The sequence below is a fragment of the Elgaria multicarinata genome, chromosome 10 (genome assembly GCF_023053635.1).
Source record: "Elgaria multicarinata webbii isolate HBS135686 ecotype San Diego chromosome 10, rElgMul1.1.pri, whole genome shotgun sequence".
Classification (NCBI taxonomy): Eukaryota; Metazoa; Chordata; class Lepidosauria; order Squamata; family Anguidae; genus Elgaria; species Elgaria multicarinata.
In genome coordinates this window covers 60200403-60218846 of record NC_086180.1, presented here as the reverse complement: position 1 = coordinate 60218846, position 18444 = coordinate 60200403, and the positions used below count along the sequence as shown (strand labels likewise).

General features: G+C 39.8%; 1 protein-coding gene across 1 annotated transcript in view; it reads right to left on the bottom strand.

Annotated features, from left to right (window-relative positions):
• TUSC3 (tumor suppressor candidate 3) overlaps positions 1–18444 on the bottom strand; it is a 137339-nt gene that overhangs the window by 65756 nt on the left and 53139 nt on the right. Inside the window, exons 3-6 of the mRNA XM_063135184.1 lie at positions 13647–13764; positions 11527–11667; positions 8691–8831; positions 2858–2947 (exon numbers count right to left, since the gene is read on the bottom strand). Coding sequence (XP_062991254.1) covers positions 2858–2947; positions 8691–8831; positions 11527–11667; positions 13647–13764 — 490 coding nt within the window. The remainder of the gene's footprint in view (positions 1–2857; positions 2948–8690; positions 8832–11526; positions 11668–13646; positions 13765–18444) is intronic.

Sequence of the window (18444 nt, the reverse complement as noted above, 5' to 3'; positions counted from 1 at the left end):
TGCTGGACTAGATGGACCCTTGGTCTGATCCAGCATGGCTCTTCTGATGTTCTTATGTTCTTATAATTGCAGATAATACATGGCCTGAGTGCTTTTAGAAAAAAAAAATCTTTTAATTTTTTTTTTAAGTGGTAAGGCACAGCTCAAAGCAGTTAAGCAGCCTGACTGCCACTACATACTTTGAAAATGGGGCTAGAATACCCCTGGCACCAACAGCCAGGCTTTAAGTTCCATTGGTCTATCTGCTAGTCTACACTGCCTCTCCAGTGATTATGTGCATATGCTAATTGCAATCTGTGCTTGTAGCCTTTCTAAGTCTCCAAGAAGAAACAGCTCCCGAGTGTTAAAAAAAAAAGTCACTGACAACACAATATGAAGAAATCAAGAAAATGGCAAAAAGAAACAAAACAAAAAATGCCTGTCTCTTCTTGGTATTCTTCCTCTAGGCTGAAAAACCAAAGTGAATCTATAAAAACTGACAATGTATTAAACGCACACACCCTAATGTACTTGTTAGTACCAGTGTCTGCTCCCTGCCATCTCTCACCTTTCTGTCACTCTGTATAAAAGGCATCATAAATTAAAGACTGAAACGGAGTAATGAAAAAATTCCGAGCTGTTCCTAAACACAGTGTTTTACTGACACACTTATTTATTACTTCCTTATCCAAAGTGCTGCATAACAAAGCTGCCAGACCAAGTGTGTCATTTTATGTCATCAATCAGCTCCTATCCTTCTGTCACCAAGTCGCTCAGTCATCAAATTCAGTCCATCACGTTTTTTTCTTGCTCTAATTAAGATATGAGGCATCAAAGAAAACTAAGAATGGATTTCCTCTCGCACGACTAAGCAAATTATTCTCCATTAACCAGTAATAAGAAAGCTTTAAAATTGTGGAAAGTTCAACTTGATATGAAGCGGAGAGAGGGGAAGATGGGAAGTGAAGACAAATTACATTTTAAGTAGGTTCTCAAATCAACCACTCTTGTGAAAACAGTATATTTTATTGCAACAAAATATTTCTCTCTCTCTCTTTCTTCCTATTACAATGTAAGAATGTGGCTCTTCTGTGCTGGGTGGAAAACCAGGTGAAACCAGCTTGATCTCAAAGCTCTGACAGTTTGCTTGTGACAAACAACATCTTTTACTATTTTCAGCTATTTTATTTCATCCTGCCCCCCCCCACTCCCAACATTTTTCCATCCGAACAGAAAATCGTAATCTGAAACCCATGTACATATATACAAGAGAAAGGAGGGGGAAGCCACCAAAAAAACCAATAGCCAACAAAGGAGTCAAAGGACCGATGAAAGCAGGTGGAGAAAGTAGCATGATTACGCAACAGCAGCACATCTCTTGAGACTTAATTCATTAGATATAGTGAAGAATTTACAGAGGTTAAACAAAGTGATCATCCATAAAGTTATATCAACAGGTTTGCAATATTTTTCAGTATCTCCTAACCCTCCCTCCTAATCACACTTTGCTACACTTTAAACCAGAACTTCATCTCATCTTTGTCACATTTTTATTATCCCCAGCCCACCCTTAATACAGGGCACATAGTTTATGGGAGGGCCACAACTACAGGATAATGCAAAAGTGATCCCCCCCCATTTTTTTTAAACGGAAATAAAATTCTCACCCATTTCTACTGTCCAAACTCAGTACAGATATTCTCAACATGGAGCAGACCATGCTATAACTGCCTGTCATATCCATCAGAAAAAGAGGTGGCAACCCTAATTCAACACTAAAATGTTTGTAAATGCAGGGATTCAATTCCTAGATTTGTCAATTTTGTATTCTCCCACAAAATCTCAAGTTCTTTCCATACCAAATAGAAAGACATTTGTGGATTTTGGTAAATTATTATTAAAAATGAACTGAAACAAAATTCTCATCCATCCCTACTTTAAATTTTACTACAACATAACAAACATATAAGGTAGCCCTCAGCGATAGAGGAAAATACTTTCAATAGCAAATTGGAAATACCCACTAACAAAGATAGTAAAAAAGTAGCGTCAATTCACTCTGCTTTCCAAATAACAAATACAGTTTGATGAAATATCTCAGTGCTATTAAACAGGCTTCAATATACACAAAAGAAACCACAGACTTCATGATGAATAAATGACTATGTTTTGGCATCTTCCATAACTAGTAAGTAGTATGTAAGTTTTCGTTGTTAGACCCAGGCTGAAATTCTAAACACACTTACAATGCAATAAGCCACACTGAACACAAATGCAGAGTAAATATCTATAGAATTGTGCCACTGGAAAAACTACGTGAGTGTCACTAATTGACATATTTTAATGTTAAAACTGGATACTATCGAAGGTTCACACCTGAATATGGTCCCTCTCATTACTCACACACCAGAAAAAGGGGGGGCCTATAAAACAAAGTTTAAAAACTTACCGAAGGATCATTTATTTATTAATTAATAATATTTTTATACCACTCAATATCTAAAAAGGATTCTAGAGCGGTGAACATAGATCATGGGAAGAATAGACAACTACAATGAGCATGCACTTTGCCCAGCTGTTAGGAAGGCTGAAAAACAATTTGTAGACATTTAACTAAAGCTATTTTACATATTGAACTTCAGTAACAGACTAATAGTTTGCTAAAGATCACTGCACATTCCTACAAAAGAGTTCCATTAAGTTTATGTTCTATCAAATACATGTGCTAGGCAAAATAATTTGTTGGGGGTGGGAAAACTGTCCCCTTAAGGTGAATAATGTTCATATCTTTTTATACTCCATTCCTCCGCAACTTGAATGTATAGGCCTCTGTGGTGATATGGTTCTTTTTATGTGCTGGTACAATAAAAACACTTACCACTTGCCCATTCTGAGGGTTTTTATGAGCATATGGGGGCCCACGAATGTGATTCCACATTTGGCCAGAAGTCATAGCAAAAACGACACACTGAAAAACAAGAGAAGACACTGTTTATATTAATAGAAAAATGTAACCTTACATGCCCAGACAATTTAGAAACTTTTTAAAATATATATATATATTGAAGTTAGGATTTTAGTTATTTACACCCAAGGCAGGAAAAGATAGGAAAAAGAGAAAATGGGCTTCCACAGGTTAGTTGTGATGCCTATGCGGCACAGTCTTGCTATTTACTGTTTTACTCTGTACAGCACCATGTACATTGATGGTGCTATATAAATAAATAATAATAATAATAATAGAAAAGAAATCTGAGAAGTGGGAAGCCACTTGCCATTTAAATTTCCCACAATGCCTCAGAGTAGGACTATATCAGGCACTCTGGTGCACTGCATGGAATTTAAAATAGCAGACTATTTCCCAGACTCTTCTGCTGCTGTCAGGTAGGCCTACAATTTGGTGTGTGTGTGGGGGGGGGGGGGAATCGACTGCCCTGTTACAAACACAATCTTTTCTATTTCCCTCCATATCACAGTTTTACCACTGCACTATTTTTATCTTTGCTGTAGAGGTGGTTCAATGGGAGAATGCAGAAACAAATGTGAAGGTGGAATGTTATAAGGACATAACAAAATGGAACAGCAGCCCATACCCTACAGAACCCCATACCTATGGGTTCAGAGAATAAGAAGACATAACTGTGGAAGCTTGTTTCACCTTCTCATGATTATCTATGTGGAGGCAAGGCCTCCCCATACTCCATCCTGCAAGTAACGTGTCAGAGAATGGAAGTGGAATGTAATGGGAGTGAACGCTGCCTCTCAACTATCTTTTCCCCACCAAACCAGTTAATGATAGTATTACTCACCCTAAGGCTTGGCATACTTAGTACACATACATATGGTAATCTCAGGTCTAGCAGGGAGCCACAAGCAGTTTGTGTTTAGAGCTCTTTGAGGCTGCAGACAGCTTCCAAGTTCATGCTGCCGATTGATTGCCATGAATCAAGTTAAGAGTGTTTTCGACAACCGCATACCTATTGCCTGCTTGAACTATTTCACAGACTGGCCTGGGCCTTCTTCTCACCATTATAATGGATTAACTATTAATAAGCAACAAGCTAGCATATAATTAATGTGGAAGCTAATGGGCAACATTAATGGGCCATTTGAATTCCCGTGCAGCCTGGAGGCAAAGTGAGTTTATGCCATTATGTAAGTCCTCTAGATCTATGCCTGGGTGATTAGAGGAGCAGGATGCGTAGAAACTAAGAGAAACTTGGACTCACAAAGAAAGCTTCAATTCAGTTTCTCCATGGCTGTTTCTGTTTTCACAACACTGCAAAGCACAGATCCTTTTATTACCTTTTTCATAGTTTTCCCCCTTGTAATGTATTCAACGTCACCTCCCCATTCATGTTATTACATGTTCGAACTGTCACAGATTTCACACTACGGGATCTAGAGGCTCAGAACTCCAACAGACTTTTTTTTCTGAATCTCATGGGACTGGTGCACACTAATTCACTGTAATTCACTTTATTTTCCCGCTAACATCTCTGCATATGCTAAAATTATTTTATAGATATTTTTCATCCCTGATATTTTCATCCACCCTTCCTCCAAGGAACTAAAGCACTATGTACAAAATACTCCTGCTTTATTCCAACAGGTTAAGGGTAGACAGAGTTAGGTAACTACCTAACCTACTTTTAGGAAGAGTCATATGACTGATCAGTAGGAAGTTTTTCTTGCATATTCAAATGGTTTGTCTGCTTGAGAATGAACAGGCAAGATAGCAAAGAGTATGTAAAGAAACTTGCATGCTTAAAAACTGGCATAATATGCATATGGGCCTTTCAAAAACTACATTCAGGAAATATTCAGACCCTATGATGCAGAAATGTTGCATTTCTTCAGTAATTTAGGCCATTTACTAATTTCTAAAGGGATCCGGATTTGAACAAAGCTCTCCCTAGTACAGGTTCAGTATTTAGGCCCTTTTTTTTAGAGGGGGCAACTGTTCCAGTTATATACATGGAAGGGGCCACATCAACATTGACAGACAGGCATTGTCACATTGCTGCCAACTTCCCCTCCTCCCTGCTTTAAATCCACTAACTTGAGTTCCTTAAACCTAATGGAATCATCACAAAACTAGCTCCACTATGGCATGATAATCTCCTTTCCAATGAGTTACCTAAATTAATCACACCTTAACAAAGAAAAAATGTAGTTGGTAGCTAGTGCGTCACCAAGCAGACTTAACCTTTTAGAAGTAGAACTAGCTACTCTCACACCCCATCAATGAAAACACAGCAAGTGGTCCTCTTTCACCTTTGCTGGGAAGAGTCAGGTTGCCAGGCCAGATAGATGGGAATGAGAGAGATCATTTCAAACCAATTCTGGCACTGATTGCTTCTGATTCTGCCCAGGTTCTTCTTGGGCAGCACCAGCTGCTTCTGTGGGTGGGTTTATCTTCAGAGTGGCTGAAGACAAGCAGCCAAGGTGGCCTACTCTTCAGTCTGCATGTCTGGGATGCAGCAGAACAGACACTGAGGTAGGAGCACATCTGGGGTTGATCTGCCTGAACAGGCCTGCCTGATACTGTTATTATCACTATGTTTCATACTATAGGAGATTTGTGGAGACATGTAAAAAAAAAACACCAAGTCTTTGTGGAGACATGTTAAAAAAAACATTTGAAAGTAGAGCTGGCAAAACGAACAGCAAAAAGACTTCAAGAAAAAGCATTGAGGAAATATCCAGAACTTTCACAATTTTTTTTCAGTGCCTCGTCTCAGAAAGCATACCAATAGGCTTCAGAGAAGACTGTCTCCTCAGAGGTTACCCTCCTCTCAAAAGCAGTAAAGTGCTGGTGGCTTGGAACTCACTAATTGTAAAACAGAGCTCCTGCTAAATGGCCTTTAGAAATTACTAGAGAAATATTATTATTTATTTATTTTATTACATTTATATACCGCCCCACAGCCGAAGTTCTCTGGGTGGTTTACAACAATTAAAAATAGTAAACATTAAAAGTATACAAAATTTAAAAAACATAAAAACAGTATAAAAACAACAGTATCCATTTAAAAACAACAATTCTGGGGTCCATTAAAAACAAACTTAACGTTGTTAAATGCTGTTAAAATGCCTGGGAGAAGAGAAAAGTCTTGACCTGGCGCCGAAAAGATAACAATGTTGGCGCCAGGCGAGCCTCATCGGGAAGATCATTCCACAGTCGGGGGGCAACCACTGAGAAGGCCCTCTCCCTTGTTGCCATCCTCCGAGCTTCCCTTGGAGTAGGCACTCGGAGGAGGACCTTAGATGTTGAGCGCAGTGTACGGGTAGGTTCATGTCGGGAGAGGCGTTCCATCAGGTATTGCGGTCCCAAGCCATGTAGGCTTGGGACCACAATCCTCTGATGCAGAAATACAACATTTCTGCATCAGAGGATCTGAATATTTCCTGAATGCAGTTTTTGGAAGGATTATACGCATATTATACCATTTTTTAAGCATGCAATTTTCTTTACATACTCCTTGCTATCTTGGCCTTTTCATTCTCAAGCAAGACAAAACCTTTGACTATGCAAGGAAGACTTCCTCCCATACATTTTAGCTGCACCCAGAGAGAGAAAAGGCTACATTGTTCTAGGGTCAGGTTAACACATCTGTAGACATCTTCAAAGCTCTGCAGCTGAAAGCGAGCTTGCTTAATTAGGCGTGTTGAACTAAATCTAAAAGGAAACTCTGCCTTCTCAGTTAAAGAAACCATACATACCAGCGTATCTCACTGCAGTAAATAAACTTTAGGAGAGGCATTTCAGAATGCAGGGAAGAACTACACAAAAAGCAGGCAGCTATCAAACAATCAGTGGTGGTTTGAAAGTGGGTGGGGTTAGGGGAGAGGGGCGTGGCCATCTGGAGAACCCTGGTGGACTAGATGGGGACTCCAGAAGGCCTGGATTTGGCCACTGAGGTTCTGCACCCCTTATCTAACATGTGCACGCTATATCTTGCCAAAAGGTCCCAATATTTCCGGATTCAACAGGTACACATTTATATATGCACTTTTACAAACATGTGTGAATGAGGACATTCAGCCACAATAACGTGTAAAACAGTGTTGATTGGGGGTTTGCAGGGAAAGAAAAGTGATCTAGAAGGAATTAAGAATATAAGAAATAAAACATACAGAGAAAATATTTGTAAGGCTAAGTGCCACAGTCAAGTACTTCCAGAGCAGATATGATTTTATATGAATAATAAAAGATTTTAAAAAGTCAACCATGAATCACCACTGGCACATTGTTTCTTTGAAGATACCACTATGGAAGAGTTCACGATAGGAAATCTGCTTCAACAGACAATATGTCAAACCCTTTAGCTGCAGTTGTGATTTGGGAGGGGGGGATGCTGCTTAAAATGGCTCCCGTTTCATCTTCCTAGCTCTGCAAGGCTTTCAAAAAGGCCTTCGTATGGGTAGGAAAGGTACACACTTAGGCAGAATTTCAACAGCAACTTCGGGAGCTGTTGTGCAGGAAGTTTTTAGCTCTGTCTTGCTGAACAAAGAGTCTTGCGGCACCACAAAGGCTAAGAAATAAATTGTGGCATGAGCTTTTGCAGGCAAGGGACTACATCATCAGATGCAGCAGTTGCTATATAAAAACGCTGGGTATATAATTTAGATAGACAGACGAACGGACATGAGGCAGACCATATGGCAAATGAGAGTGAAAGACAAACGTACATAAGGTATTTCTACTTCCGGTATCGAATGCTATGGCCTGTCTGCTTGTTACTGGGGCAGGGGGAGGAAGTAATAGTTGGAAGACTTTAATGCGGGGGGGGGGGCAGAGTTACTACTCTTAATGGCACATGTTCTCAGCCTTAGAGTTCCCCAATATACATAATTTGACCATGTTCATAGATTGCAACGGGAGGGAAAACAAAGAGTGTGGGTTGTTAACCTCATTGCCATTTTAAAACAGAATTACATTGACCATATGTTTGCAAAGAACTTTAATAAACAAGATAGCAATAACAGTAAAATATTGAAACTAAATACTAAGCAGCCTAAATTCATTATAGGACAATAACTGATAAAAAAAAATCAATTAAGATCTTTCAAAGGCAAATCCAAGTAGCTAAAGGTACAATTTCAGAGGAACAAGGTCGGAGGACGAATGCTATATATTCAACCACTATTGGTAAAAGCGTGACATATCCAGAAAGATGGTATGAAAAGGTTTGGTTCAAGTAACTCACATTAGCTGCAGCCACGTGGCTTGCGATGCTTTTCCATGCCAAGCATGGAAGAGCCAGAGCCAGAGCCTGGCTCTGTCTTACATCTTTCAATTGCCACGAGGTATCATTAAATACCTGATAAAATATGCCTAATAATCACTATTTTGAATTGCACAGACACTGATTCTGCAGTTCAGAGCAATGGTTAGTTACAACCCTTATGTCTATGCACTTTAGAGAAGAGTGTCAATTTGGCCAACTTTTACCAACAACACTGGCGCCAATTACAATTAGCCACGCAATTGGCAACCTCTTAATTGCATGCCCTTCCCAACTAGCAGTGTTTACCGCCCTTGAGATTTTGCCCAGCTGTTCCTGTTCTGATTTCATAATCTATGCTGTCTCTCTCTAACCTATTTGTTAATGCAGTGCTTTCTCATTAACAGTGCAAATGGGACTTGAAACCTTGCTATATAAACAAATTATTGAACTTTGAAACATTTTTACAAGTTTCCATACCAATGCTGCCATGGCCCAGCCAGTCTTGTTGTAGATGAATTCCAAGTTATTTCGCCGCAAGTAGAGCAAACCACCAACCAGTGACACCAGAAGGGCTAATGCAATAGTACCTGAATAGTTTGGTGGCCTAAACACTCTGATCTGGAAAACAGAAAAAAAGCACAGCAAGTATAAATCTACTTGCATGAGGTAACAGTGTGCACGTATCCAGTCACAGACTTCAAATAATAAGCAGAATCGGCTGTTCACAATGAAACTTTTTATCCATGGAGTGCTATCAAGAAGAATCACTCTAGGTTTAAAATGCTCACTTATTTACAGTTTAGAAAATCCTAATTAAAAAAAATAAAAATAAAACCTCTCTCTGTGTGTGTGTGTGAGAGAGAAATCCTTACCGCTTAACATTGTCAGATTTTCAGCTAATAAGATGTAGCCATTCCATATATTTTTCTAGAACAATCAGTTTAAATCATTCCACTTTATTTCAAATGATAGTTCAACAAAGCAGCATGAAACCCACATATTCAAAAATGCTGAACTTTCGTATTTTGAAAGTAGATCCACATTCTCGTCTATAATACTAGAACTGCTATACACACACTTTGCTGTCTAATAGCAGGTTAGTTTGGTAAAGGGAACAAGGCTCTTTCCACTCCACTTTGATTTTAAAAGAAAATAATGGAGGGAATCTCTCTATTGGCACACCTATTCGGATCACTACATAAATGTAATGTGTGAAAAGCATAATGTATAAGGAAGTATCCAGTTGTGCTGGTTGTTAGGACTAGGTCATGGCAAAACTATCCTGAACATCCTTCTCTCAGGCTCTGTTACATGATCTAATACAATGGCAACCTCCAATATGTGCTGAGACCCATCCCCACTGTGTAGCATTTGCCATGAGTGATATGGAGGGCAGTACCAGAACTGCACAAAAGTGACTCTGCATGTAAGGACTGGAAGTCATCCAGAATCAACAAGGTGCCCTGATGAGTGAAATTACACAAAGCCCTCATAGGAAAGGGGAAAACTTACAAAAATGGACAAGGAGGAGGAACATTAGGATATGGCCAAGAAGAGGGACAACTTAAGACTTTTGTGCAGATAAACGAAACTAAGGTTGTACCAACTACAACCTTCCATGTGGGAAAATCAGGAAACAGAGCACATGTACTGAAAGATCACAGAATGTTGTGCAAGCTGTATCTTCTCAGTAGGATATTCTGAAGCAGGATGCACACACAAAAATGCCTGTTTGGACACATCTTCATAAAATACAGTTTGCTTTCATAAAAAGTATCCACCATGAAGTCAGAATTTTAAAAAGAAGAGTCCAAACTGTTCATAGACACTAGCATAGTTGGGGTGTTTGGATTATTGCAATGGGGGAAGAAGCCATCGTGGCTTTTGCTCCTGCTGCCACACACAACCGCCATTTGCATTATTCCCCATGCTGCAACGCAATTTGGCGTGTCATCCAAACCCAGTGTGCAGTGCAGCAGGAGTGGTTTCATACTCACCCTACAACCTCTACTGCACATCATGGGTTGTAGGATGGGTACAAAGACACCCCCACCATGCTGCATGCCAGGTTCAGAAGACATGCCAACCTGTGTTGCAGTGTGGGAAATAATGCAAACAGTGGTTGCCCAAGTGGCAGGAGCAGGGGGGAAAGCCACTTATAACTTCTTCCCCCTATGTGATCGTCTGAACCCAGTCAGTGACTGTACTGCTTTTCTGTATACATTATGTTCAATGTTCATGTTACTATTGTGCGGATAGTGTCATTATATAGTTTAGTCAATAGGGAGCAATAGACTTGGCTGTATCTGGGTGGAGTCAAGAGTTTCCTATGTGTTTTCTGTTCTTGTTGGAGGAGACAATTACCTCCTTGCATAGCTTTCTGATTAGTGTGGCCTCTAAGCCTTCCATGAAAGCTATTAAACCACATTTAGACAGCAGCAAGTTTATGCTAGGTCTATACTACACAAAAGTGAAAGAGCTTGGCAAAAGGGCTGCTAGTCTAAATCAGGGAGACAAGTTGAATGAAGTTCTATTTGGAAGTTCAACGATGCAAGACTTGATGAAATGAAAGGGAATTGTGCAGCTCAGGAACCCTTGTGTAGTCCTCATTCATTTCAATGAGGATTGTACAGAAGAATTTACTCATAATTGTATCCCATTTCTTTCAGGCATACAGACAACAGGAATCATCTGAAAACTTCCTCCCACCCACAGCCCCACCTACCATCCTGTGCACCAACACTAAGATATTTTAATTCTTTGAGCTGCTTTCTTAGCATTTTCTCACCTTGATGGATTGTTATAATCCTAGGTATATTTCTAGTTTTCCTTTAAAGAAATAGTTTCAGACAGCATTCGTGCCTACTGCATTTGTATACAGTTAAATAAAGATCTTCAGCATATTTACCAATTGCACATCTATATCATTTTTTTTTAAAAAAAATCCCTTCAGACTTTGAGAGTTATTACTTGCAATAAGTAATATCTCAAGTACATGCTCGCATTAATCAACTAATTGGTACACTATCATTCCTCATGTTCTGCTAGGAAAGATTAATATTTTAGCTACCAAAGTAAGATTGAAATGCATTGTTATTATTTATTTATTTTTGGAGTTACTCCAGAGTGATGAAATAGCACAGCTGGTACTTTTATTATTTTATTACATTTTGTGGAGGAATCTTATGTGGGAAAAAGTCATTTGAAGGTAGCAGAACAGCGGGGGGGGGGGAACCCCAGTTCCTAGGTCAATTTGTCACAGAACATGAAGATAAGTGTGGATCAGTCTCTTAACTTTTGTCAAGTGACTTACATGAACATCAGTTCTGTCAGCTATCCACTTAGCTAACTGTTCTGCTGCGAATCCAATTCTCTGCAGGTCAAACGTGTCAGCTCTCTTGGGCTTACCTTTCGGAGGGAAATGCATGAACGTCGGAGCAGAGTTCATATTGAGCTACAACAGACAATGAAGATGCCGTCAAATATTAAATAAGCATATCGGTTCTTTGCCTTTGTCAGACTTTTCGTGAACTGTTGCAGTACATAAGAGTACAATATATAAAACTTAACTAGGCGGCGTTAAAACAATACACCAATCTTCTCTCAACTTTCATCAACAATATGGAGAAAATGATCCCAAATTACCTTGCAGGTAAGAATTACTCACTTAATGTATGTGAAACACTCTGAATACTCAAAAGCGCTATATAAATGCTAAACTTTCCACTAATGAAATGCATTACCTTATTTACTGATATTTTATGCATTTCAAGACTCCAAGGGATATGTATAAATAAGGCTGCATTGAAATTTGAGAGAAGGGGCGAGGGGGGGGAAGAGAACCATGTGCTAGAAACAAGGATGGAACAAGATTGCCTCTAATGATATATACATGCACAGCCACTTTCATTACCAAGGCTGTACGCTCACTACACAACTAAATTATGTTGCATAAATACATTATTTAAAAACTGCAAATTCAAATTATGTACAATAATCAAGCTAGATGTTAAATAATTGGATTTATTCCAAGTACAACATATTCTCTTCCTCCACTGAATATTCGTTGACAGCCCCAATATGTTATGAAACGGCAACTATGAGGTACATATGCAAATGCAAAAATGCAAAAAAATGCATTTTTTTGTCCAATGTAGTTCAGAAGGCAGTGCCTAGCCTTGTTGAACTAGACCATAATTTGCTTTGTGATGTAGCACAAGTGAGAACATTTCCCCCCACTTTTAAAAAAGGCATCAAATCAAATGGCATGTGAACTCAATTACCCAAGACTATGGCAGCAGCAGAGGAGAGGAAGACACACAGCGTTAAGGAATGGCGAAATTACACATTGCAGCACACCTGGGGTGGCCACTGAAAACAACCTTCTTGTTTCTCCCACATCTCCCCATACAGTTTCATTTACCTGTGATGTGATATCATCACATTATGCATTTTCCCTTCACCAGGAAACAAAGATGCAAAAATGGGAAGACATATGTGGTAAAGACAAATCAAAGATCACTGATGTACATCATGGAGAGAGAGAGGAGAAAGAATGACCTAGAGAGGAGGTTTCAGACAGCTACCCTATGTGTCTGCCTCTGACCTGTAGTTTGGCCTGAAGCTGTTATTGTAATAAATATATTCATCTTATGCTCCCTTCTATCAGATTACATGTTTCCACTTATCGCTAACACAATCATTTGGTTTTTCAGCTGCGTCCTGACTGACGCAACAGCCCAGTTCACTTGATCATCTCAACTATGGCTTAATTAAGAGTAAGCAGTGGCAAGTCTTGGGACCCCAGACTCCTTGTTTCCTTCTTCCCCTCTCCTCCACACTTGTGCAAGAAGAAGAGTGAGGCTTATGGGAAAAACACGGCTCTGCATTATGTATAAACTTGGGGAAATGGTTTGTTCTGTTCAATGTTAGCAAAAACAAACCAGGGGGAGAAGAGTGGGGAGAAGGAAAACCCTAATCTCATCATTGTTCTATAGATGTTCAGTACTTCAGGTCCCAGAAGCCCCTGTTATCATGGCCAATGGTCAGGAAGTCCAGAGCATCTGGAAATCTTTTTTCTGCCCACCTCTCGATTAGATAATTATCTGAATTAGGCCAAAAATACATATTAATTTTTGCAGGTACCAGTCACAAAGTGACAAATATATTAATTTTTGCAGGTACCAGAAGCAAAGTGCTGCACAGCATTTATCTTTGATGACAGCGAATGTAGTACGTTGGAATTTTTACTTCAATAACCTCAAACAAACAAAAGTCTATTCATCGTCTGTGCATGTGTTTCCCCTTAAACATAATGTAAGGAAATAAATAAAGCATTTCTGAAAATCTGAAAGTAGTGAAGAGTATAAATATATTCCTTTAAAAGGAGATTCAGAGGCAGCAGTTTTATGATCTAGCAGTTCAAACCCCCACCTGCTGAAAAACATCAGCGCCTTCATCATAATCGACTATAGTGAAGAAAAGTTTGTTTGAAAAAGCTGAAGAGTAGCGCCAGGAGTTCGCCAACACTTGATATTCCTCATTAGCTTGCCTGTAAGGTTAAAGACAAAGCAACACACATTAAACTTTAATCACCATGTAGGTCAACCTGATCCAGAAATGTTATATGCATTATTTTCAATGAAATGCTAACCTGTATTAACAAAGCCAGTAAAATTCTGTGAATGAGACAGTGCAATTGCGCAAAAAAAGAAAGAAAAAACCCTCAGTAGGCCTCATAGTACCAGGGTATGTATACAAGTGCTCAAAAAAGAAAGAAAAAACCCTCAGTAGCCCTCATACTACTAAGGTATGTAGACAATTGCGCAAAAAAATACCTCAGTAGCCCTCATACTACTAAGGTATGTAGACAACTGCACTGTAAATTATCTAATTGCTTGGTTACTTAACAGTATAACATAGATTATATGTTTGCTAGGTATATGGAGTTATTTGTTCTGCACAGATTTTTATTAGTTCTTGCTTTCGGTTCTGTCAAGCTTGTAGTGTCAGCTTTGCTCACTCATCCACCAGGCTCTGGCCTGTGGGACTTCAGGTCAGCAGAGTCCCTATTTTCATCTGAACAATGCTGGAGAATATGCATTGTTCTCGTGTGCGAAATACAGATAGGAAGGTGGCTGAAACTGAAGTACACTGTGCTGGAGCGTTTTGCAGCGCAAGTGTTTGTTTTAGCTTGCCTGTCTTTTGCAAGGAAGGCCCCATCACATAGAGGTGTGTGCTCTATGTCTGGGATGGAAAGGGTGGTGTGTCAGAAAGTAATCAGGGGTGTGTGTCTAGATTTGATTATATACGTTTTTTAATGAATTACATGACATATTGGTGCTCAGTGACCGAAGAGCAGAGCATTCAAGGATTCCCCTATAGCAGATGCATAACTGCACACCACTGAGAGGAATACTTGATAATTTCCTCCACATCTGCATTTCCCTCAGATGTGGGAACTAGCGCGGTACTCTGCAAGCTCAGTCCAATATTCAAAGTTTATTGCTACAATAACTTAAATGAGATACTTCTTTGTTGAAATCAATACAACCTTGGGATATATAAAGTCTAAGTTGGACAATATAGTATAGATCAATACTATGTGCATACACATATACAGATGATGAACATAACTTGTGAACCTGCATTCAAGTCTTCTACACTTGGGAGAGGCAGAACAGCAATTGCTTCCTTCTCATCATGGTCACAAAACAAATAAATATACCAGTTAACCACCACAGTGGTTAACGATAACCCATTCTCTGCATCCCCCACTGGATATCCTTCATTAGGTTGGAACAAAGAAGCAATAAAGAGCAATTAAACTGTGCATTCATCTCCTGTCACACTAGAAATCATTTACATACAAATTATAAAGTGCAAAGTCCTGTAACATGTTTGTTTGTTTGTATTTGGCCTCCCAAAATGAAACAAGTTAGAATGAGAGAAATGAGAGTGAGCTGTGTCTTCTGGGAGCAATGTATCCATTAGGCCAAGGGTGTGGTTCTTCAGATGTTTTGGCATACAACTCCCATTAGCTCTGATGAGCATAGCCAATGGTGAGAGATGATGGAAGTTGTAGGCAAAAACATCTGGAGTTGCCTAATCCTGCACTAGGCCATCCCTGCACTCAAATCACCACACACAGAGCTGGTGAGAGTCTGGAAATTCTCACATGGGCACAGAAGCCCAAAGCTGACTAAGAGTAATCTGCAGCCTGTTGACTAAACAGCAGAGAATATCCAATGTGCATTATTCTAAGGTGCACATACAGAAGAAGGTATATGACATTTCCACAAGAGAACTGGCTTGCAAAATTATCACTCATCTGGGGCAAGTATAAATTGTCCCCAAGACACCAGGGCCAGATCAACACCAAGCAAGAGATGCCACTTTGAAAATGGTTTGAAAACTGTATATGGAGTGTGTTCTGGGCCCCAACAGTTGTCACTACTGTTATAAACCATTTTAAAACAGTAGTGTAGATCCTGCCCAAGAATGATTCAGAGTCAACAGCTTATCTTTAGAAGGAGTCTGGCACTTTGGAACAGGGGTTGCAAAAAGTGCAGTCCTGATGCACTGCAAGGCCTATCTGGCTGTCCCTCAGAATCACCTGCCACTGAAAAAAATGGCCGAGGCACTCAAAAACAAAAGGGGGAATAGTGCTATAGGAATTGGCTATATGGTTTTTGCCATAGAAGCCTCATTCCTAGAGTGTCCCAGAGCATCCTAGGAAGCCGTGTTCAAAGGCTTCTGCCTGCTTCCTAGGTTTCTCCGGGGATGCTCTAGGAATGAGGCTTCTATGGCAGAAACCATAGAGTCCTGCTTGTAGAGCTTGGGGGTAAATCCCAAGAAACAGTCAGCATTTCCCACTTGAAGCAATGAAATAATCACATTGGGGTGGTTGGAGTGGGGAGCAGGCTGTAGCCTCCTCCCTCCACTAATAAGTAGAGGTATGACTGTGAATAGGGTGTATGTGTGTGAGAGATGAATGTGAGTGGTGCATGTGTGTGAGTTGTTGGTGAACGTGCATGTATGCATGCATCCCTTCACCCACACACATGTGTAGCCGCCCCACACCATCGAACACCCAATATGGCCCTCAGGGCCACAAGTACTTCCCGCCAATCCTTTAAAAAGAAAATACACCCTTTGTACATTTTCAGCTCAGTTTTGAGTCAGCATTCAGCATACATACTTGATTGACTGAACAAGTAATTAAGTTTTTTGAAATCTCCTGCTTTATTTTACAAAGAGCATGGCTGCCTTTGTACTGGGGTTCACACTTAATTGAGAACCCATAATTATCTGAGTAGGGTTGATTATTTGTGCTAGCTCAGGATCTTGCTTCCTTTTCTTGTACGCTCTAAGTGTTATTTGAAACCTGGAAACCTTTGCAGTTATTCATCTCAGGAGGAAGCAGCCTCCTCAAGAAGGAAAAAGAGTGAGAAACACTTTTGGACACAGGTTATTCATAGACTCCCTGTTTCTATTAGTGTTTATAAGGAATTAGATTTCACTGTATTCAACGGAGCTCATCTACCAGGCAAGTGTTCAAAGGAGCACTGCCAGCCTGCAGTCCTATATACATTGACCTGGGAGTAAACCCTACTGAACATAGCTGGATTTACTTCCAAATAAACTTGTGTAAGATCAAGCTGAATGTCACTGTTTGTTTTACTCTTTCGTCTTTTGGGGAAGAAATCAGAGAATACTTCTTTGAAGTTCCTTCAAGTTGGGGATACTAAACATTTTTTCCTCTTTTTCAGCTCTTTCTTCATGTCCTGATCCTCTAAATCCATAACAGCTATTTCATAGCACTACTTCTACGGATATGAGACGAAAGGATTTTAAGGGCATTACACACACAAGGAGAGAGGGAGAGAAAAAAACCACTCACCACTACCATGTGTGTGGAAAAGCAAACTAGTAAAAAGTTTTGTCAGTAATTGCGGGCTTCTCATAGACATCTGGTTGGCCACTGTGAGAACAGAATGCTGGACTCGACAGGTCTTTGGTCTGATCCAAGAGGACTCTTCTTATGTTCTTAACTGTGGATTTATTTTCAAGGCTGAGATAAACTCTTCTCAACATCACCAACCAATTATTCCTGTTCAAAAAGCTGCACTCCTGATCCTATCAGGCCCATAAGCCTCCACAAATTGAACTTTTAAGGGATCTTTGCCACCCTCCAAGGTCCTTCCATGTTCAGGACTATCTCTGAGGAAGCAAAACACCCCAAATTATTGGGTTGGTGAAAGAGACATATTAATTACTTGTTGTCACCATCTGAAATACAATTACATTCAGCATGTGATGTGCTAGCTTCTGGGGTGGGGTGGGGTGGGGTGGGGTGGGATAATTCCTAAACAAATTGGTGGTTTCCTCCCCAACTTATGCCAAGTATTTCCATGCTACAAGTTTTGTTTGGTATGACCTGTTTTCTGCCTGCTGTAGCACAACTGCAGTTAGGCCCGGAAGAACAGGCTTTCAAGTAAGATGAATGCAATCATCGCTAAACAAGTAAAAGGGTAAAAGATACTGTAACTAAATGGCATTCTGAATGCCATTTTGGAAGAAAAGTGCATTTCCCCGTCACAGCACATGGCACTAATCTTCCTGTGAAAAGAAAACCAATATTTCTGTACCATGATAATAAGAAAAACAAAGCCCCCCGACACTGGACACTCATTTGGAGTCAAAGGAAAGCAAAACGTTTGCTTTTTGCTGTCAGCTGGTGAGCCGAGAATTATTCCCTTCTTTCAAAATCCCATTTAGGGGGCAAAGTTGGAAAGCTAGGCAGCTCTCGCTGCTATACTGAATCTGTCACTTCCTAATGAACTGGTACAGCATTTTCATTCGCAGCCTGAAGAGGGCAGTCAAACAGCATCGAATGAATCTCGCCAAGGCTTAAATAATAACTGTGGGGCATAGTTGCGTTAAACCAACAATAATGGAAATTCTGAGGTTTTCATAGAAGAACAAAATGATAACAGAACAAAATGATAACAGCACTTAACTCCAGTTCGATCATTTTCTTTTATACTTGTCGATTGGAATATATTTGTATAAAACCATAAAGACGCTTGGGCAATATATCCTAGTCAGCCAAAATTCATTAGATTAATGCTTTTCCTGAATCTTATTTCAACTCACCCGTTAATTCATGTTTACCACCTTTAGTAAGAGACGTCTACCTTTTCTTGAATTTCAAGCTCGTTATCTTACA